General features: G+C 44.4%; 2 protein-coding genes across 5 annotated transcripts in view; both read right to left on the bottom strand.

Moving 5' to 3' along the window:
* Positions 1 to 1,042: 1,042 nt before the first annotated feature.
* Positions 1,043 to 20,258, bottom strand: kcnq2b (potassium voltage-gated channel, KQT-like subfamily, member 2b; the record flags this gene model as incomplete). Of its 3 annotated transcripts, none has more annotated exons than XM_084464671.1 (19): positions 1,043 to 2,851; positions 3,260 to 3,417; positions 3,512 to 3,653; positions 6,331 to 6,462; positions 7,199 to 7,325; positions 7,549 to 7,596; positions 7,787 to 7,972; positions 8,192 to 8,280; positions 11,759 to 11,788; positions 11,912 to 11,980; positions 12,285 to 12,379; positions 12,781 to 12,876; positions 13,070 to 13,180; positions 15,073 to 15,198; positions 15,748 to 15,923; positions 17,008 to 17,134; positions 17,319 to 17,409; positions 18,364 to 18,494; positions 20,091 to 20,258. In XM_084464671.1, the coding sequence occupies 19 exons, from the start codon at positions 20,256 to 20,258 to the stop codon at positions 2,227 to 2,229; spliced, it is 2,727 nt and encodes a 908-aa protein (XP_084320797.1). In that variant the 3' UTR covers positions 1,043 to 2,226. The 3 variants fall into 3 exon arrangements, with proteins under 3 accessions (XP_084320797.1, XP_084320799.1, XP_084320798.1); XM_084464673.1 differs by having other exon boundaries at positions 7,787 to 7,945; positions 8,195 to 8,280; XM_084464672.1 differs by having other exon boundaries at positions 1,043 to 2,836; positions 7,787 to 7,945; positions 8,195 to 8,280.
* A 781-nt stretch (positions 20,259 to 21,039) lies between these two features.
* The window catches only part of hgh1 (HGH1 cochaperone), a 7,587-nt gene continuing 5,688 nt past the window's right edge, over positions 21,040 to 22,938 (bottom strand). For both annotated transcript variants that reach the window (XM_084464692.1, XM_084464693.1), the window contains exons 9-11: positions 22,882 to 22,938; positions 22,431 to 22,553; positions 21,040 to 21,698 (exon numbers count right to left, since the gene is read on the bottom strand). In XM_084464692.1, the coding sequence (XP_084320818.1) occupies positions 21,513 to 21,698; positions 22,431 to 22,553; positions 22,882 to 22,938 (366 nt within the window). In that variant the 3' untranslated portion in view covers positions 21,040 to 21,512. The remainder of the gene's footprint in view (positions 21,699 to 22,430; positions 22,554 to 22,881) is intronic.

Genomic DNA, 22,938 nt, shown 5'->3' with positions numbered 1-22,938 from the left:
CTCACGAAAGCTGTGTTAATAAATATATATATAGCAGAGTGGCTTGTAAAGTAATATTGTTAATAATTGTACAATATATGTATAAGACTGGCTTCTAAATGCAACATTGAGTCTCTTTACAGTCCAGGACCATCATATGGTGGTTTGAGCACTTGTTGGAAATCATAACGCACTCAATAAATCACTAGCTAATTAATACTATTATAAATGTTTCATAGAGCTAGCCACCGCAAGGCTACTAGCTAATGGCAGCTAGGCCCTCCTAGCAGCTGGCTGCAGCTAGGTCCCGCTAACAGCTGGCCGCAGCTAGGTCCCGCTAACAGCTGGCCGCAGCTAGGTCCCGCTAACAGCTGGCCGCAGCTAGGTCCCGCTAACAGCTGGCCAAAGCTAAGCTACTAGCTAGTAGCAGTTAAGGTCCTGCTGACAGCTAGCCAGGCTTCCAGCTAGAGAAGCTAGGTCATGCTAAATGATAGCCACTAGATTATACATATCATATTTGTGCTTGTTATACAGATGTGTATATTCAATTATAATCCTTGGTGGTTAAAATGATTCTTGTGAAAACATGACTAGTAGACCAATTATTTAAAAGGTGGATTCCTAATCAGAATCCACCGTTTCAAATATGACTTGAATATTAAATACAATTTATATCATGCAAACAATGATGTTACAGCAGGTCTGACTTTAGAGGCTCATCTTTTGAAGTCAGTTGAGCATGAAAAATAACATAAATAAAAACAATTTGGTGCTCTCCCAATGGTGTCATGTGGTGTGTGTGTGTATATATATATATACACACACACATATATACACACACACATATATACACACACACACACACACACACACACACATATACACACACACATACACACACACACACACACACACACACACACACACATACATACATACACACACACACACACACATTTAGACACCCAAGGTCACATTACAGAACAAGATAAAATACAGGAATAAAAAGTAAACCAAAAATCAATAAAAGGTTACATAAAAAGATTTAAAAGCCAATACAATACAAATGAAGAGGCAGAAATAGGACCATATATATATAAAAAAAACATGTATAGGCCTACACCCCATTATTAAAATAATCCAGAAAAATTTAATTGAAGAGGAAATGCAAGTGCGTTAACATCGCCCTAAATACATTTACTAATCACAATGAATGACCATTAGACTGCTCTAGATAGCAGGAGAGTACTGCAGTACCTGAGTATGGTGCTCATTGGCATATTAGTGTAAGCTGATGTTCCTATGATGCTAGCATTCCTGTTAACATTAGTTAACCAAAGGTCCTTTGAGATGAGCCCTTTTGGCTGGGGCAAGGGGGTGTGTCCTGGAGTCAGGGGCGTGTCTGTGAGGAGGAGGCGTGTCCTATTGACGTGTGTCATGTGTAGGTGCTTGTCGGTTAAGAAGGCGTGTCCTGCATAGGGGGTGTATACTGTGGAAAGGGTGTGTCTGGTTGAGGGGTGGGACCTGCGGATGGGCATGTCTGTGGAGGGGGTGTGTTCTGTGGAGGGGTGTGTGCTGTTGAGGGGCGGGTCCTGTGGATGGGGGGGGCGTGTTCTGTGGAGGGGTGTGTGCTGTTGAGGGGCGGGTCCTGTGGATGGGGGGGGCGTGTTCTGTGGAGGGGTGTGTCCTGTTGAGGGGCGGGTCCTGTGGATGGGGGCGTGTTCTGTGGAGGGCGTGGGGTGTACCCTGTCGGGAGGGCGTGTCTATCTCTTGTCAAACATTCAACACTTGAGACGACAAAGTCTTTCTCTTTCTTCAGAGCACTTCTTGACACTTTTGTTTATCAACTGCCATCATCAAGCTGGTGTTTTTTCTTTCCTTCTAGTCTGGTCTGGTCTGTTACGGTCTAGTCTGGTCTGGTCTGTTACGGTCTAGTCTGGTCTGGTCTGTTCTGGTCTAGTCTGATCTGGTCTAATCTAGTTTGTTCTGGTCTTGTCTGGTCTAATCTAGTTTGGTCTAATCTAGTTTGGGGTGGTCTAGTTTGGTCTAGTTTGTCCTAGTTTGGTTTGGTCTGTTCTAGTCTAGTTTGGTCTAATCTAGTTTGTTCTGGCCTGGTCTGGTCTAGTTTGTTCTGGTCTAATCTAGTTTGTTCTTGTCTGGTCTGGTCTAGTTTGTTCTGGTCTAGTTTGTTCTGGTCTAGTCTGGTCTGGTCTGGTCTAGTCTAGTTTGTTCTGGTCTAGTCCAGTCTTACTTGTTTTTGTTCCAGGCTCTCTCTCCCGAGGCAGAGTGGGGTAAGGGAGCAGGATGCTCAGCGTCGCTGTCTGATTGGTCCTCTGTGATGAAGGGGCGGGCCCTAGTGCTGCGGTCTCCGCCCCCCGGCCGTGCGGAGGAGGAGGGGCAGTACTCCTGGTTATCCTGGGCGGGGGAGAGGGAGGAGCCACTGAGGGAGCCTTCCAGCTCCTCATTGTACACCTCCTCCTCTGCTACCTCTCCCCTCCTCTGCCTTCTCCCCTCACCATTCTCCTCCCCTCCTCTCTCACCTCCTCCGTCAGCTCCTCTCTCCCCTCCTCTCTCACCTCCCCTGTCACCTCCTCTCTCCCCTCCTCTCTCCCCTCCTCTCTCCCCAGCGCTCAGTCTAAGAGGTCTCCTGTCGTTAGGGGGAGGAGGCGGGAGTCGAACAAGGGACCCGTCTCCTACCGGACTAGGAGTGTTGCCTTGGCTATGCTGGCTCGGGGGCGGGGCTTGTTGATGGACCTGGGAGCTGATAGGCTGCCAGGAGGTGGAGGGGGGGCAGGTGAAGGGGGGGAGGGGGATGGAGCTGGAACGGATGACGTTGGTGATGTCACTGGGGCACGGCCTGCACAGACAGCAGCTAGTTAATGAACAACTAGTTTACTACAACTAGTTAATACACAACTAGTTCACTACAATGAGTTAATAGACAACTAGTTCACTACAACAAGTTAATAAACAACAAGTTCACTACGACTAGTTAATAGACAACTAGTTCTCTACAACGAGTTAATACACAACAAATTAATACACGGCCTGCACAGACAGCAGCTAGTTAATACACAACTAGTTCACTACAACTAGTAAATACGCAACTAGTTAATACACAACTAGTTCACTACAACTAGTTATTACGCAACTAGGTCACTACAACTAGTTAATACACAGCCTGCAAAGACACTAGTTCACTCCAACATTATTCATTGTTTAATTTCTCATGAAAGGAGGAATGTATTCTAACATGATTGGCTGTAGAACTGGGACTCACCTGGCTGATTGGTTCCTCTCCAGGTGATCCACAGGGCTCTGGTAGGGGGGGGCGGGCTCCTTGGAACCAAAGTAGGCGTCGGTCTCCGTCTGGGGGATTCCCATTCGCTGGATGTACAGGTTGACCAGGAAGTCCAGCTTCCTCTCCATGGACAACACCTTCACACCAAAGAGATTTATTACAAAAATACACTAAATAATATATATATATATATATATGTTGTTTGTGTTAGCGGTTAGAAGTTTGTGTTACCTGTTTCTCCACCTTTCCCAGACGTCCCATCATGCTTGGGTCCTCAGTGACCTCCTCATTGGCTGCTTTGGGACGTTCCTTATCAGGGATTGGCCGGTCCTTGTCCGTGGGCGGCTGCCCCCGGCCTACGATCTGGTCCACTCTGGCGACACACAGACACATAGTCTCTCTACCTGCTCGTCCACCGGCAGGACGGGAGGACGAGCAGCAGAGAGAACGATGGGGACGGGAACGTGAACACAGCCTAGCTGGGAGCTCCGCTGTGATTGGTCCCTGTGACGACCAGGGCAGGCGGCCGGGCAGGCAGGTTAGAGATCTACCAGTCCCTCAGTCTACTGCCTGCTCCTTCTGCTGAGACAAGTGGGATAGAGATGTTGTGTTGATGAGAGGTGATGTGTCGATTAGAGAGGTTGTGTTGTGAGGATTTCATATGTTGTGTTGTGAAGATTAGATGTGTTGTATTGATTATAGAGACTGGGTTGTGTTGTTGAGAGATGATGCGTTGGTTAGAGATGTTGTGATGTCAATAGGTCGGACTGGTAGGTCTCCTCTGATTGGTTGATACAGTCCATAGAAGCGGTCTAATTGGGAGTGATGTCATGCACTGTGTTTCTGACAAGACAGACACACAGTGGAGACTTACGGACAGCAGCTGTCCAATCAGAAGAGTCCAGGAAGTGGGAGAACTGCCCTGATTGGACAGAAACAGAAGCTAAACAGACCATTGGTTGTGTCAGTGGACCGGATGCCTCTGATTGGTTCATCCGGTTCGAGAACCATTTTTATTCAGATTTGGCCACGCCTACTGACAAAATGGCTGCCAAACAGCTGGTGATTTGGAGAGGTGCATCCTGGGAGTCCTGACCTGGAGAACACGGGAGACTCCTTCAAGGAGCGCTGACGTCGTGGTGTAGAGGGGCCTGTACCCCCCCCCACGATCACATCTATCCTGTTAACACAACAACACAACACAACACAATACACAACACCACGATCACATCTATCCTGTTAACACAACAACACAACACAACACAATACACAACACCACGATCACACCTATCCTGCTAACACAACAACACAACACACAATACACAACAACACAACACAACACCGCGATAACACCTATCCTGTTAACACAACAACACAACAACAAAACAAACAACAACACAACACCGCGATCACATCCATCCTGTTAACACAACACACAACACACCAGTGGCGGCTGGTGGTTTTTAAAGTGAGGGAGGAAGGACTGCACGCTTGGTTGCCATTGGCCTGCTTCCACTCTTAGTGGCGTATGGAGACTTATGACGTATGGAGAGAAGTATGTGAGACTTGTTGTTTTGGGTGTTTTGGTGAACTACAAATTAGCAGGGAGGGATAATTATGTGAATAAAATTGATACAAATAATAATAATAATAATAATAATAATAATAAAATAAGGAAATGAAGAGGCCAATTAGTCAAATCAGGCCTACTCTTGATTTGTAAAACTAAATAAAAAATCTGGGCCTATCATTGGGCCTATTTTTGCCCTCAATGACTGAAGCTATTGGTTGTAATTTGGCTATGTTTATTTTCAGCTACAATTGTTTTAAGAAAAATGAAGACACAAGACCAAAAGTGATGCCATTTAAAATGCATCATGCTCTTAATCATTCACTAACATCCTTTCCACAATATTAAACAGAACGGTCAGAGTAACAAACAATTAAAAGAACAGCAAGAACATAATTTCAACTATTGACATGGGCTGTAAGCCTAACATTGTTTGAGGCAAATGTGGATGTTAATGGATGTTTCAGAATGTTGGTCATGGTGTTAAGCCAATTAAGATTGAGGGACTTCATTTATAGATTATAGATCAAGTCAATCCTCCCCATGGCTTGGTAACCCAACGGAGGAGTGTCGAAAAATAGGTAGACTCAGCGCGTTTATTTCGGCAGACTTTTGGCGGTGGAAATGCCAATATAAGCGAACCGAGCCGCACCGCTGGGTGGAAACGCCAGTATAAGCGAACAGAGCCGCACTGTACCGCAACGAACAGTAGCACACCGCTCGGTGGAAATGAGGCATACAAGCGGGTTTGTTGGTTCTCGTAGCCTAGAGAGTTGAGGGGATAAACCCTCCCTCCGAGCTGCTCCACAGCCGGGCTCCTGCTTATTGGTTCATAGCACAGCCAGGACTTCTTCTTATTGGTTCATAGCGCAGCCCGGGCTCCAGCCTATTCGTGAATAGACGTTGACGTGATTCAGATCCCTTAGCTAATCCCACCCACTCAGAGGAGGAATTTCCTCCTCTCTCCCATTGACTCCCATGTTATTCACCGGCCGCCAGTAGTGCCCGAGAAATGAATGGGAGTCAATGGAGGGTGAGGGAGGAACGTCCTCCCCGAAGTAATATTCAATAGGCGATAGGGGGTGCTAATATCCCTTTACCCAGGGAAACGAACATTACATATACAAAGGCATTAAAGTAGTCATATTTAAGAGCATTAATTCCTTACAGTAGTCTGGGCAATCTACACTTTTTATTCTCAACAATGTTAAGGAGGATCTTCCTCCCTCTCCTTACTGGAGAAGCCTCCACTGCAACACACAACACCAGGATCAACAACATGGGACAACATGTCCCAGGCTGGACCCGGGGCCGCCTCAGGACCCGGGGGAGGGTCTATACCCCCCAGAGGGACCCCTTAGAGTCCAGTCCAGAGGTCTAGCCTGCTGTGGTCTGGTGCAGGGTTCGGTCTGGCCTGGTAGGAGGGGGGAGGGGGATAGAGGGTCAGATCTAGGGCTGATCTAGGGGTTCGTGGTCTTGCCTGGTCTGCAGGTTCTTGATGCGGGCCAGCATGTCCAGGTGTCCAGCGGAGTACTGCTCGATCACGTCCATCACATCGTAGGGCCGCAGGCTCTCCTTGAACTTCCTCTTGGACACCATGAAGCGCATGATGCTGAGAGAGAGAGAGAGAGAGAGAGAGAGAGAGAGAGAGAGAGAGAGAGAGAGAGAGAGAGAGAGAGAGAGAGAGAGAGAGAGAGAGAGACATTAGTACTGTTACTACTAGTACTAATCCTACCAGAAATCATACTACCAGTAATGCTACTACTAGTACTAATACTACCAGAACTAATACTATGCCAGCTGTTATCTCTAACTAGCAGGAAGTTGACGGATGAAAATGTAATTCTTACCCAAATGATGTGAGGATGACCTTTAACCCTGGGGTGAAAATAAATCAATCAAATTAAAAATCTATCCTAAAAATAATAATAATGATGATAATGAGTGTGATTAAAAATCATAATGAAGTAAAGTATTTAAAAAGCTGATATGAAGATAACTAATAACTATAACTAATAACTAATCTTGGAATAGTATTGTACTGACGTGGTCCTGCGTACACTACAGTACAGTACAGTACAGTATAATACAGTACAGTACACATACTACTGTACAGTACAGTACAGTATACAACAGTGTAGTATTGACATGGTCCGGGGTACATTACAGTACAGCACAACACAGCACAGTACAGTATAGTACAATAAAGTATAGTACAGTACAGTATAATACAGTGCCGTAAAGTATAGTACAGTGCAGTAGAATAGTGCCATGATTCTGGGTACAACCAAGAACAGGACAGGACAGGACAGGACAGAGCAGGACAAGCAAGACAGATAATGTCTCACCAGATGGCTCTGATGGTGACCTTCAGGCTGGGGGTCAGGTCCTGAGGAACAAACTCACAGTGACAGCTCTTAGTGTCGTCTCCCAGGGCCTCCCCCCCCGGACCCGCCTCCCCTGCTAGACTGGCGTCTGGAACAACAACACAACACCATTACACAACAACACAACTTAACAACAGCCAGCCACCACTGGAACTGGGAAAGTCCCACTGGATCCTGGTTCAGATCACCTCATTACAGAGTGAATGTGTGTGTGTGTGTGTGTGTGTGTGTGTGTGTGTGTGTGTGTGTGTGTGTGTGTGTGTGTGTGTGTGTGTGTGTGTGTGTGTGTGTGTGTGTGTGTGTGTGGTAACCTGGAGAGCCCTTGTGTCTGAAGTCCTCATCCTGCATCTCTATCAGCACTATATGAGAGCAGACAAGGAGCCGAGGAGTGGAGACAAGGAGACGAGGAGAGAAGAAGAGAATATATGAACTAAACATAGATTTTACTTTTTTCTATCTATACATTTTCAGTGTATATTTATCCCTGAAGATGGCTTGAGATGGCAGGTGGCTGCTCTCTATCTGGGCTAGCTCTTAAGTCCCTCCCACCTTCAGAGTTTTGACGGGAAGCGAGTCCTCGGATCTTGAAGGCCTGGCGGCTCCAGCTCTTGGGGACCTTACTGGGACTCTCCTCTGGAATCTGGTCCCCGCTAGGAGAGCTCCTCTGGGCCTGCGGACCGGTCTGGACCTGGGCACCTCCCGGACCCACTGGGACACCACAACACACCAGCACACCTTATCATTACACTGGGATTCATCTCCAGAACCTAACCCTTCAGTGAGTGAGTGGGTTAGTGTGTTGAGTACAGGTGTGCTTAGTACAGGTGTGTTTAGTACAGGTGTGATTAGTACAGGTGTGTTAGGTGTGTTTAGTACAGGTGTGTTCAGTACAGGTGAGTTTAGTACAGGTGTGTTAACTACAGGTGTGTTTACTACAGGTGTATCAGTTCTTACCACTAGCGGGGCCCTGAGGAGAACCTTTTCCTTTGGCAGCTGAATGTCTTGGAGATGAGAAGACCCTCTCCTTCAAACTAACCTTCTGACTGGAGAACACACACACACACACACACACACACACACACACACACACACACACACACACACACACACACACACACACACACACACACACACACACACACACACACACACACACACACACACACACACACACACACACAGATGTGGATGTAATAAGAGGTGATACAGACGGGATGAGGAGGTGATAAGAGGTGACAGGAGGAGATAGGAGGTGATACCATCTCCTTGCTACCACCTCTCAACCCATGTTCTGCTGATGATCTTTTAGAAAACTTTAATTTGAAAAATTTGAAAGTCATAGATGTCATTGCACCTTATAAGGTTAAAACGATTTCTGGAAAGCAAAAGGCACCCTGGAGAAAAGCTGCTTTTGTAACAGCCCAGAAAAAAGAATGCAGGAATGCTGAACGCATATGGCGTAAAACAAAACTTCATATTCACCATGACATCTATAAAGAGAGCCTCCGTGCCTACAATTTAGACTTAAAAAGTGCTAGAGAAATATTTTTCTCCAATATCATTAAAACCAATACTAATAATGCCAAAGCCCTATTTGCAACTGTTGACAGACTGGCCAAGCCCCCAACACAAATTCCACCTGACCTTCATTCCACTCAGAAATGCAATGAGTTTGCAGCATTTTATACTGATAAGACGCGCCATCAATGTCTCCACTTTAAACAAAAATGTTGGACTACCACCCTATTCAGGCAAAAGTAACGTGGCAATGACATGCTTTAATGTCATAGACTCTAAAACTCTATGACACCTTCCAATCCGGATTCCGGCCCCTTCACAGCAGCGAGACCGCCCTTAATAAAGTTGTGAACGACATCCGTCTTAACACAGACTCTGGCAAAATCTCAATACTAATGCTACTAGACCTCAATGCTGCATTCGACACTGAAGACCATACAATACTTTTGGACAGATTAGAAAACTTGGTGGGGCTTTCAGGCAAATTGGTTTAGGTCCTACCTAAATTGGTTTAGGTCCTACCTACAAAATAGGGACTACTTTGTTTCCATTGGCGACTTTGTTTCAGAATCAACAAACGTGACATGTGGAGTCCCACAAGGTTCGATCTTAGGACCCTCTCTATTCAACATCTACATGCTCCCACTAGGGAAAATCATGCAAAATAACAATATTGACCATCACTGCTATGCTGATGACACGCAAATCTATGTATCGCGATCACCAAATGACTATCAGCCCATAGATCTGTTGTGCCAGTGCATTGAGCAAGTCAAAGACTGGATGTGCCGAAATTTCCTTCAACTAAATGAGGACAAAACCAAGATAATTGTATTTGGTGCTAAAACCGAAAGGCTTAAAGTTACCCAACACCTTCACTCTCTGTTGCTGAAAACCTCAATCAAAGCCAGAAATCTTGAGGTTATCATGGATTCTGATTTACATTTCGACAGTCACATCAAATCAGTTACAAAATCTGCATATTATCACCTTAAAAACGTAGTTTAGTTTAGTTTATTTAGATCCCCATTAGCTTTTGCCACGCAGCAGCTATTCTTCCTGGGGTCTTTTCATCATAATAAATGACAAATACAAACCATTAACACATAAAATACATTAATACATAAAACAAAAAAAATACATACAGAAAACACATACTCAATACAAGAAACAAACAAACATCCAAGACAAACACTTAACATATGTTACCCGCTCCTACATTGAATCACTACACAACAAGAATACCAGGACCCAGTTTTACAAATAGGCTACTAATGGTCAAAATTGCGATCAAAATAATAATCTCTTAATTTCATTTTAAAACTAACCATGTTTCTTTGTTGTATAACATAATTCGGAAGGGCATTCCACTCCTTCATAGCTCGATATAATACTGTGCCAAGACTTAGAGGGCTTATGTCTACCGAAGACTTACAAAAACTTGTACATGCCTTTATCACTAGCAAGCTTGATTACTGCAATGGTCTCCTTACAGGTCTCCAAAAAAAACCTCTAAGGCAACTACTCACCAACTACTCACCTTCGATCAATTTTTAACATATAGGCCTCACATAAGAAATATTTCCAAAATTGCCTTTTATCATCTAAGCAACATCGCAAAAATCAGGCCTATGCTATCCTTAAAGGATGCTGAAACTCTGGCCTACCTGCATGCACTTTAAGAACCCTACAGCTGATTCAAAATACAGCAGCCAGAATTTTAACAAAAACACGGAGAAGTTCACACATAACACCTGTTTTAATCTCATTACATTGGCTACCCATTCCTGCACGAGCAGATTTTAAAATTCTTCTTTTAGCCTATAAAGCACTAAATGGACTTGCACCTTCATATGTGTCAGACCTGGTATCCCCCTACACCCCCTCGCGCCCATTGCGATCTCTGGACGCTGGCCTGTTGACAATTCCCAGGGTAAAAACAAAATCTGCAGGCCAGCGCTCCTTTGCTTTCAGAGCTCCATATCTGTGGAATAGTCTTCCGTCGCATGTTAGGGGAGCCAGTTCCACAAATATTTTTAAAAGCAAACTAAAAACCTTCCTCTTCTCAAAACATTATGGCCTACCCTATAACCCATGAATTTGTTATTTTATAATGGTTTTTCATTTGTTTTACATTTGTTTTATATTTGTTTTATTGAAATCATTTCTTCATTTTAATTTATTACTCTAAACGTATTGTTGTTTGAACCCATGAATCCACACACATTACACTCATGTGGTTGCTCATGATGTCGTAGGGCATTTCTATGTACGGTGTTTTGAGACCATGCTTATGGTGATACTGCACTTTAAATATCAATAAACTTAAACTTAAACTTAAACTACAGCTTGTTCAGAATGCTGCTGCTAGAGTTCTAACAAAGACCAAAAAATGTGAACATATTACACCGATTCTTAAATCGTTACATTGGCTCCCTGTATGTCAGAGAATTTATTTTAAAATCATGTTGCTAACCTATAAATCCCTACATGGTTTAGGGCCAAAATATTTAACTGATATGCTTCCACTACATAAGCCTTCTAGGCCACTAAGATCCTCTGAGACCAATCTGTTAATTATCCCCAGAGTCAACACGAAACATGGGGAAGCAGGATTTAATTACTATGCAACAAATAGCTGGAATAAACTCCGAGGATTTAAGACTTGCCCCAACTCTGACAGCTTTTAAAACAAGACTGAAGACTTTTATGTTTGCTTTAGCTTTCTGCTAAATCTTAAAACCTACAATGCTTCTATTTTTTATTTTATTACTAACTTCGCCTTTATTTTCTCACTTTCTAAAATGCATTTATTTTTTACTTTGCCTTTCTAAAATGTTTTTTTTTTAACTTTGCCTTTATTTTCTAACTATTTTACTTTTTACTTATTTATTATTTTCTTTTATTGTATGGCAATGTTTATATGTGAAGCACTTTGAGTCTAAAAAAGTTGCCTTGCCTTGCCTTGATAGGAGGAGATAGGAGGTGGTGAGGAGGTCTTACCTTGGAGATGGTTCCAGCTGCCCCTCCTTCCTATAGAACAACAGATTATATTTATTACACTGCTTATTAGTTAGTTAGTCAGTTAGTAAGCTAAGCTTAGTTTGTTACCTGAAGGGGAGGGTTAGTTAGTTAGTAAGCTAGTTAGTTTGTTACCTGAAGGAGAGGCCAGATTTATTCTTCAGGTTCCTCAAGAGGTCGATCTGGTTCAGAGGAGGAATCAACCTGGAGGGATTACACACACACATGTTTTGTTCACATGAAGTCGGTATTGTTTCCACTAGGTGACAACTGAATGCCTTACATGGAAAATCCCTATTGACTCTGGTAGAAGACTGACACGCCTGAAGCACAGGTTGAACCCATGCTGGGAGGGTCAGACCACATCATGGAGGTCTTGCCATTTTAAACACTCGCCAGCAAAGGTCAACTAATTTTACACAAATACAATGAGGCGTAGTCGAGAGCATTTTGGCGTGCTAGCGTGTGTGCGTGCTGTGAGCGTGCAGGCGGGCGTGCGTTCCTGTACCTATAGAGGGGGACGTTGAAGGTTCTCTCATAGTGCTCCCAGGTGGAACTCAGGTCGGTTCTGTTCAGATTAGTAGCATAGAACCTCCAGGCAGCCTGGTGAGAGGGTGAGTGTCAGAGGGTTAGGGTCAAAGGTCGAGGGTGAGGGTCAGAGGGTGAGAGAGGGTAAGGATCAGAGGGTGAGAGAGTGAGGGTCAGAGGGTTAGGGTCAAAGGTCGAGGGTGAGGGGGTTGGGATCAGAGGTCGAGGGTGAGAGGGTTAGGGTGAGAGGGTCAGAGGTCGAGGGTGAGGGTTAGAGAGACGGTTAGAGGGTGTCAGGATGAGGGTTAGAGGGTGAGAGGGTAGGGTGATGGTAAGAAGGTGCGGGTGAGGGCATGGGTGAGTGGATAAGGGGTCAGGTTAGAGGGTTAGTGTTAGACAGTTAGGGTGAGAGGGTGAGGTACTACAGGTACTCCCCTCTGTGTTAGTAGTGTTACTGTGGTAGAGGTGTTCTGTACCTGGATGAGGCCGGCCGCGGGGTTCCGTCTCTTCTCAAAGTGTTTCTGACGATGTTGTTCCTGAACCTTCAGAGCAAACCCTGAGCCAAGAATACCCTAGAGAGAGAGAGAGAGAGAGAGAGAGAGAGAGAGAGAGAGAGAGAGAGAGAGAGAGAGAGAGAGAGAGAGAGAGAGAGAGAGAGAGAGACGTTAAATGGTCACTAAACTTTACTAATTAAGCTGATCTAGCCTGGTCTAGTGAACAGGTCATCAGGTGAGGCTGTTCTAGTTAATAGGTCAACAGGCTCACCGCGGGCAGAGCGAAGAAGGAGACCCCGATGAGGGTGAAGGTGGCGGCCAGCAGGCGTCCGTTCCAGGTGACCGGACACTTGTCCCCGTAACCGATGGTCGTCAAGGTGATCTGACACAAAACAAGTTAGATATAGTATATGATTAGTATATATGGTATATATAGTAAATGTCAAGTGTATCTACAACATCATGGCTTCCCACACTTGAAAAGGGAAGGACTTGACCAGACTCAGGGTTTCACTCGTTCTTCAATTTATTTGACCAGTAAACAAGGAAGGTAAAAAACCTTTAAACACACAAAAAATAAAACAATGTAAATAAAGTTCAGTATTTTTCATCAAACACTAAAAAGTACAACAAAGTACATTTAATTAGGAAAAGGGTGGGTATAATTTATTTATATTATAATTTATTTCATTAACCATTATTTCGTTATTTATCAACCCAGGTAAATACTGTGTAAATTAGGCATTGACTAAACAGAAAGCCAGTTCTACTTTACAGAACCATTTACTTTTAAATAAACCTGTTTTTACCTTATGTTTTAACCTAGTTCATTCTATACAGATTTTATACATGACATGAATTTCTACCACAATTTTAACTAAATACTAATTCTTTAACTTAAATTAAATCAAGCATTCTAAACGATTTTACTGTAGATTAGCATAACCATTTCTTAACAGAAATACTCTAACCCTACTTTTTATTCACAAACTAAACATTTACTCCTTGCACTTCCATAAAGCAAAATTCACTATATTCAAACTAATACATCTTCAAGGTTTATTAAAGAGTTTAAACAGATTAATAACTAAACAAAGAGCTTAGCCAATTGCAATGGCAGCCGCTAAGTTTACGCATGTACGCAATGTTAAACTTTCAGACAATACATAACAGACAATACATTTCGTGCCCATAGACACAGACTACTACGTAGCCAGCGATCACATTTAAAACAGTCTCCAGAGTCCAGTAAAGAGACGTGAGCTTACCGGTAGCCCTTTTGATCTTTTCCTTTTCCCATGCCTCCTAATTCCGTGACTCTTTAGCGATTTCTTCTTTCTTTTGCTGTCCTTAGCTGTGTTACAAACTGAATAAACTTGCGTTCCTTATATTGTCTGGGGTTTTTGGCGTGTGCTGCTGATTAGTCTAATTGCGCTCACCTGCTGAGGCACGCTGTCAAGCAGCACGCCCGCTGTTACGCGCATGTAGCAGCAAGGCCGCCGTCACATGCACGCGCAAGCATGCAAGCACACCTCCAGGCAGATTGCCGCAACAGTAAAAGTGTAGTATATATAGTATAGTATATGTTTAGTAGATATATTATAGTATAGTATAAGTGTAGTATATAATATAGTATAATGTGTAGAATATATAGTATATATAGTATAAGTGTAGTATATATAGTATATATATGTGAGGTATATATAGAATATAACGTATATGTGTAGTATGTGTAGTATATAAAGTATGGTTAAGTATATATACTATATGTGTGTAGTTTACTTAGTATGTGTGTTATAAGTAAGGGATAATGTATAGAACGCCGGTCATTATCGGGAAATAACCCCCGAAAGGTGCTTATTTAAGATAATGACCGGCAACATTCTGTACATTATCCCGCTTATTACACGGCTACTTGCCAAAACGAAGAAATAACTTCACACAGTGTGTCTTTTTACAATTACCATTCGTAGTGTTGATCAGCAGAGAAATAGTCCGCCAAAGACGTTGACGTCGCTTAGCAACCAAATCCGCTGGGGTTGATAAGTTACCGGACTACTTGCGGAATGATACGAAAGACGTGAATCACTCCACTTTCCTTGACAGTGGTCATTATATACTTAGCAATGGTCATTATTGAAAATTAATTCACCACTGGAAGTCGGGAAGGCCCATGCAAGTGAACGGAGCACTATAACTGTAGTTTATAGTATATGGTATATATATATGGTATATATAAGTGGTATACATAGTATAAAATAAGTGTAGCATTACCAGGCCCCACCAGAGGGCGTCTGCGTAAGTCTCAAACTGTTCGTTGTATTCTTTCTCCGCCAAGTAGACCAGGAAGCTGGCCAGGATCAGGCACAGGAAGCCGATGTACCACGCTGTGATCAGCTCCTACACACACGCACACACACAGGCACACACACAGGCACACACACAGGCACACACACACGCACACACACAGGCACACACACAGGCACACACACACACACACACACACACACACCCGCACACACACACACACACACACACACACACACACGTACACACACAGGCACGCACACCCGCACACACACACACATACACACACACACACACACACACACACAGTCATTTAGTAAGGTACAGGGTGCGATTTGCTTCAAAAAAACAGAGTTTTTTTTTTTTTGTTAGTCAGTAGTTAGTTGTTTAGTGGGTGACCTTGCTGTGGGCATAGTGAGTCAGTAGTTAGTCAGTAGTTAGTGGTTTAGTGGGTGACCTTGCTGTGGGCGTAGTGAGTCAGTAGTTAGTCAGTAGTTAGTTGGTTAGTGGGTGACCTTATTGTGGGCATAGTGAGTCAGTAGTTAGTCAGTAGTAGGTTAGTAGTTAGTTAGTTAGTTAGTCAGTAGTTAGTTAGTATTGAGTCAGTAGTTAGTTAGTAGTTAGTCAGTAGTTAGTTAGTACCTTGCTGTGTGCGTAGACCACGGAGCCCAGTAGTTTCCAGGTGCCCCCCCGGCGGTCCATGCGGATCATCCTGAGGATCTGGAGGAAGCGGAGGCTCCTGATGGCCGACGTGGCGAACACGTTCCCCTGGGTCCCGGCGGCCAGCACCGAGATGGAGGCGATCAGCACCATAATGTCTGGAGCACATGTTATACACAACATATTTTAGGCACAACACATGTTAGACACAACACATGGTACACACAAGACATGGTACACACAACACATGTTACACAACATGATCAGCATGTTATACACATCACATGGTACACAACACATGTTAGACACAACCCATGGTACACACAACACATATGCCGCTTTTCCACCGACAGTATCAGCTCGACTCGACTCAACTCGCCTCGACTCGACTCGGTTCCAGGCGCGTTTCCATCTAAAAAAGTACCTCTTCAATGTGGGCGGGTCGTAGAAAAGAACATCTCCACCATGGGCGGGTCGTCATTAGGTTTTAATCACGGGAGACGCGATTCCCGGGAAATCTGAATCTGATCAAGACTATTTCCTGATTCCCGGGAAAGGTTATGATGGGAAATAAAATGAAAAAAAAACCGCAATGACTGCGCGTCTATTGTTGTCATACGGTAACGTTGGATGGAGGCGAAACTCGAGCCCTGGGAAAGGAACGACACTAAAACGAAACAGCGAAACGCTGATCCTCCGGAGCCGGTCCGTGGACTCCAGCCACGCCGGACACACACAACCACGCCGGACACACACAACCACGCACAGCCTTACTCTAGCCCCGGGAAAGGAGCGACACACACGGCGAAACGCTGATCAGTGTTAACCCTCGGGAGCGGGTTCGTGGACTACAACCATGCCGGACACAATTTAACTTTGAATGATTATTCCCATTTACAGCCGCTGGCCAATCAGTTACCAGCAGCCTGTTTACGTCACACTAAAGTACCTACTCCGCTCGCTTGGAACCTCGACGGAGGTAGTACTAAAAAAAAGTACCCGGTACCTAGTACCGGGTACTTTTTTTGCCAATGGAAACGCAAAAAAGGCGTGGCGAGTCGAGTCGAGTCGAGCTGGTACTGGCGGTGGAAAAGCGGCATTAGTACACAACATGCTCAGCATGTTATACACAACACATGTTATAAACAACATGGTCACAGACAGACAGACAGACAGGCAGACAGGCAGACAGACAGATATACAGGCAGATAGACAGGTAGGCAGACAGGCAGGCAGGCAGACCTATGACACAGAAGGGCTTCCTTGAGAACTTGAGTCTTCCTCTCCATCCTCTGTAGCGGCAGCAGCAGCCGGCCGCCCAGATCCTCACCATGTACTCCACCCCGAACACCACGATGGTGACCACCTCCTGCACACACACACACACACACACACACACAAACACAATAAATACACACACACACACACACACACACACACACACACACATAGACACAATTAATAGTAGTAGTACAGTGATAGAGGAGTATTTTCAAGCAGTAGTACTACAGTAGTAATACAGTGGTATTGCAGGAGTATTGCAGTAGTCTTACCAGAATATAAAGGGCGTCCTCTGAACTTTTCTCATATTCTCTGATGGTAGAAAAAACAGAGAGGACGAGACAGGAGAGAACCAGAAGAAACCTGGAGAGAAAGAGAGAGACATTCACTAATGATGGGCAAAAATAACCTAACGGACACTTTACATTACGAATATAGTCAACTCTGGGTCCAAACCTAACGAACACAACACACCACACATTCAAGAGGGTCAAGATGACCCTCGAGCCCCCCTATCAGTCTGCGGAGAACACTCTGCCACAGCTAGATGGCGAGGACACACATATCACACAGAAAGACAACACAACCCGGAGGCTCAAGGACAAGAGAACCCTCGATAACCCACACAAAGTCTAGCACACACACCTGGCTAGGAAAGAACTATAAGTTTCACATGCACCGGATCACGGGGTGCTCTTCTGAAGCAGAACTTCCACGGAGACGAAGCTCCAGACGACCTCAGCGCTGTTAGGGGACGTAGAATATTCGATCTCTCACGCTTTATGAATCGGTATTACCTTTGCTACTTTACTCAATAAATCCGAGGCCCTCGTGCTGACAGACTTTATTACCTCTCCGTCTCATTTTATCTGGTCAAGTAACTAGACAGACTGTTTTTCCCAACACTAAACCTGGAGAGAGAGAGAGAGAGAGAGAGAGAGAGAGAGAGAGAGAGAGAGAGAGAGAGAGAGAGAGAGAGAGAGAGAGAGATATATGCTGACTTTAGCTTCCGGAGAGTTCAATTACAGAAAGTTGATCTGTTCCTTGGGGGAAACTTTACAGTGTGACACATAGTTGGTGTGTGTGTGTGTGTGTGTGTGTGTCTCTGAGTTTGTATAGATACTGTGTTTGTGTGTGTGTGTGTGTGTGTGTGTGTGTGTGTGTGTGTGTGTGTGTACTGTGTTAGTGCGTATATGTGTATGTGTGAGTGCATTTGTGTGTATGCGTGTGTGTGTGTGTGTGTGCATACATGTGTGCATACGTGTGTGTGTGTGTGTGTGTGTGTTTGTATAGATCCTGTGTGTGTGTGCGTCCTACACGTAGGCGTGGTAGATGAAGGCCCAGCCCCGCGGCCGCTCCAGGACGTTGTAGAGGAAGTTCTGCAGCCGGCGGTAGAGCGCGTTCCTCCTCTTGGGGGGGCGGCGGTGCCCCGACACGCTGGGGCGGGGCTGGAGGGACCCCCGGGGGGCCTCATCACCCCCGCCGGCCCCCCGTGCATCGCCCACCTCTCCCACCTCGCCCTCTGTTACAACACACCCCACATACACCTGTTATAACACAGCCCTAACATATACCTGTTATAACCAGTGCTTCTCCAGTGAGGAGAGGGAGGAAGATCCTCCTTAACATTGTTGAGAATAAAAAGTGTAGATTGCCCAGACTACTGTAATGAATTAATGCCCTTAAATATGACTACTTTAATGCCTTTGTATATGTAATGTTCGTTTCCCTGGGTAAAGGGATATTAGCGCCCCCTATCGACTATTGAATATTACTTCGGGGAGGACGTTCCTCCCTCGGCCTCCATTGACTCCCATTCATTTCTCAGGCACTACTGGCGGACGGTGAATAACATGGGAGTCAATGGGAGAGAGGAGGAATTCCTCCTCTGAGTGGGTGGGTAGCTAAGGGATCTGAATCACGTCAACGTCTATTCACGAATAGGCTGGAGCCCTGGCTGTGCTATGAACCAATAAGCAGGAGCCCGGCTGTGGAGCAGCTCGGAGGGAGGGTTTATCCCCTCAAGTCTCTAGGCTACGAGAACCAACAAACCCGCTCGTATGCCTCGTTTCCACCGAGCGGTGCGCTACTGTTCGTTGCGGTACGGTGCGGCTCTGTTCGCTTATATTGGCGTTTCCACAGACCGGTGCAGTTCGGTGCGGCTTGGTTCGCTTATATTGGCGTTTCCACCGCCAAAGGTCTGTTGACAAAGCCATGACTCAAGGCCTCTCAGGGGCCTCTGCATCGCTGTGGTCGGAGACAGTTGACATACAAGAGTCTGAATACCGCTATATAAAGGATGGACTGAAGTGGCCCCACAACGGATCCATGGGGAACCCCACTTATTGAACGGACTGGTTTAGTGCTGAACCAGACAGTTCAACCCAGTGAGGTCCATCAATACGCTCTGATCCATGGTATTGAATTCAGCACTAACATCCAATAATAGTAGAACTGAGATTCTTCGAGGTGTATGTAATTTAAAACCTTTACAGAGGCAATCTGTGCTGTGCCGGGGTGGAATTGAAAAGTGTCCACATTATTGTAGCAAGTACACACGCACACACAAACACACACACACACACACACACACACACACATAAACACACAGTGTAAGCTATAACTGTATAACTGTCTGCATAAATGTATACCTCTACTTATTATAACCACACTAAAAATAACATTATCAAACTCATAATTTTAAATATAAAAATAAATAACTAATATCTAACTATTCAAATATTACATAAATGAGTAACTAATAAATAACTTCAATATTTCACAATAAGATAGAACTATCAAATATAGAACTATTAAATACAGAACTCTACAGTCTACCTGGTGGAGAGAATTTCAACATAAACATCTACATGAACCTATTGCAGGCCTACCAGGACCTACCGTGTTTTCTGTTGCCTACGCAGGTGATCAATAATTCCATCAACCATCAATATAGGCTATAGGCCAACAATATTATTATCAATGATTAAATTATGAACGATAACAGCTTCCGTGTGTAATCGATGCGTTTGAGTGATAAATACCGTGGTCGTGATGAATGATGGATAGTTTCGGGTACCTGCTATGAGCAGAGCTCCGTCTCGGTGAGACTCGGTCCCCCCGGCCTCCAGCCCAACGAAGCCCACCTTCAGCTTCTTCGGGTCGGCCTGGGCGTCTGGGAACACCCCGCCGTTCCGGGACTTGTGAACCATGCTTCCGCCCGCAGAACGACACCGGGGATGGAGACACCAGCGCCCGAACCAGAGACACCAGCACCCGCCTAGTGTCCACGGAGAAACCACATTGATATGATCAGCGGACCTGGACGAAGCCTAGTGATACATGATGCACAGCGGTCCAGAAGCATCACAGCGAAAGGAGAGGAGGAGAGAGAGAGGTAGAGAGAGGTAGAGGTAGAGAGAGAGAGAGGGGGGGGGGGGGGGGGGAGAGGTAGAGAGAGAGAGAGTCGGAGAGAGAGTGTAAGAGAGAGAGATGCCAGGTGGGACCATGGGTGGGACAGCAGAATAAATTATTCGCATTATTCTATTCCACCTTGCCGACATCCTGTCACGTGACCCAGTCAGATTGAAAACAAATATGGTTATACACATACACGCAAACTTACATAATTTTATGAAATATAAGATATCAATGTGTAAATCTATGTGCTGGTCAATATAACTAATTCAACTATCAGTAATTTAATTATTAACGTGGCTTAACCTTATATTGAGCTTTATTAATAACAGCCCCATGATTATAAGATACCAAATGGAATATTATAGATTATTAAAAGCCCTATCATACTAACATGTATACTAGATACATTAACAACATTCCTATCATCATAACATACCAGATAGAATACTATAGATACTTCATTAAGAGTACTATTAATAAAGTAATATATACTTTATTAATAACATGTATAATACTATACTTTAATAATGTATACTCCTGTAGACTTTATTAATAAACAGTCATAACACACCATAAAGAATATTATAGACTTTATTAATAACAGCCATTTCATTATAACATGTATAATCCTATAGATTTTATTAATAACAGCCTTATCATAATAACATACCATCTAGAATATTATAGATCCTCATAATATAGAATAACGCTGTATCAAAACCCTATGATGCTTCTAGCTTTCTATCTCTGATCTCCTCCTCCTCCTCCTTCTCCTGCTGCTGCAGTCTCAAACACCAGGAGGGTGTTTGAGACACCTCCTTCTCCTGCTGCTGCTACAGCAGTCTCAAACACCAGGAGGGCTGGTCTCCTCCTCCATCTAACTACTCCTCCATCTCCTTCAGTCTTTTAACACCAGTAGGGCTGATCTCCTTCTCCTGCTCCTCTTCCTGCAGTCTTAAAACAACAAGAGAGCTGATCTCTTCCTCCTCCTTCAGTCTTAAAAACACCAGTAGGGTTGATCTCCTCCTCCTGCTCCACCTCCTCCGCTAGGAGTGGATCCATCCATCCTGTATCTGCTGGCTCTTGCGGATCTCTCCAGTCTCCTCCATCTCCTTCTTATTTTCCTGCTCCTCCTTCTGCTCCGCCTGCTTCAGCCTCTCCTCCACCTCCTTAGGAACCTCCACCTTCAGCAGGTTATCCATCCCCTCCTCCGGCTCGTCACCAATCAGAACCTTTAGACATGATGACATCATACTAGGTTGTGACCTCTTTCTTTCTCTTGATATAGATCTAGAACATAAAGATATAGATTTATCTATGTATAACCTTGAGCCTACCCAGAACCCCCTACCCTACTCTGCTCCTCCCCACCCTGCCCTGGTGACCGGTGGCTCCTCCGATCTGAATCAGGTCACCACTACTTGTCTACCGTACCGAGGCGTCTACTCTGGCCTTCATCATGTCTGCGTGTCCTTGGGGATTTCCAGGATTGCCACAGAAGATGTCTGTGATTTACAGTCCCAGCAGCGGGTGGGTTAACGAATACGGCTCCTGGGATCGGGCCTTGGAGGAAACCATCTTCATTGTGTGGGGGAGACTGACTTGGGGGAGACTTGCCTGGACGGAAGCCTGCTTGTTCAGGTATCAGTTTAGTATATGTTGGTCCTAGGTGCTTGAGTTTTATATATTATCATATCATATGATTTTTACTTTTATATTAGATTATTATAATTCTATACAATGAAATCATATAATGTATTGTTGTATAATGTATAATGTATGTATGATCATATATTGATGACTGATCATATATTGACGGATCATATATTGATGACTGATCATATATTGATGACTGATCATATCATATTGATAACTGATCATATATTGATGACTGATCATATAATATTGATAACTGATCATATATTGATGACTGATCAGATCATATTGATGGTCATATGGATTACCTGCACCAGGTTCTCGCAGGCAGTACTGACGTTTGCGTCCTTCTCCCAGCGATGGAGCTCTCTTATGATTGGATAAACGTTATTCTTCTTCAGCATCTGCCGTCCAGGTTTAGTTGCTGTTAACTACAGAACAAGACAGTTAGTTAAGACTTAGTTGTTTCATTTATTACGGAACATGCCGTAAATGTTGTGCCAGTAGTAGTGTTAGTACCAGTGAGGTCCTACCAGTAGCAGTGTTAGTACCAGTAGGGTCGTTTCAGTAGTAGTGTTAGTACCAGTGGAAGCGTTAGTACCAGCATAGGTTGTACCAGTAGGAGTATTAGTACCAGTAAGGTCACACCAGTAGCAGTGTTAGTACCATCAGAGGTTGTACCAGTAGTAGTGTCAATACAACCAGTCATACCATTCTTAGTGTTAGTACCAGTAGGAGTGTCAATACAACCAGTCGTACCAGTAGCAGTGTTTCCAGCAGTAACTTGCGGATGTCTGGGTCCTCTTCTCTGGTCTT

Source organism: Micromesistius poutassou (assembly GCF_964030765.1).
Source record: "Micromesistius poutassou genome assembly, chromosome: 2".
Lineage (NCBI taxonomy): Eukaryota > Metazoa > Chordata > Actinopteri > Gadiformes > Gadidae > Micromesistius > Micromesistius poutassou.
The sequence above is the reverse complement of the archived record's forward strand: the minus strand, read 5'-3'. Positions and strand labels throughout refer to the sequence as shown.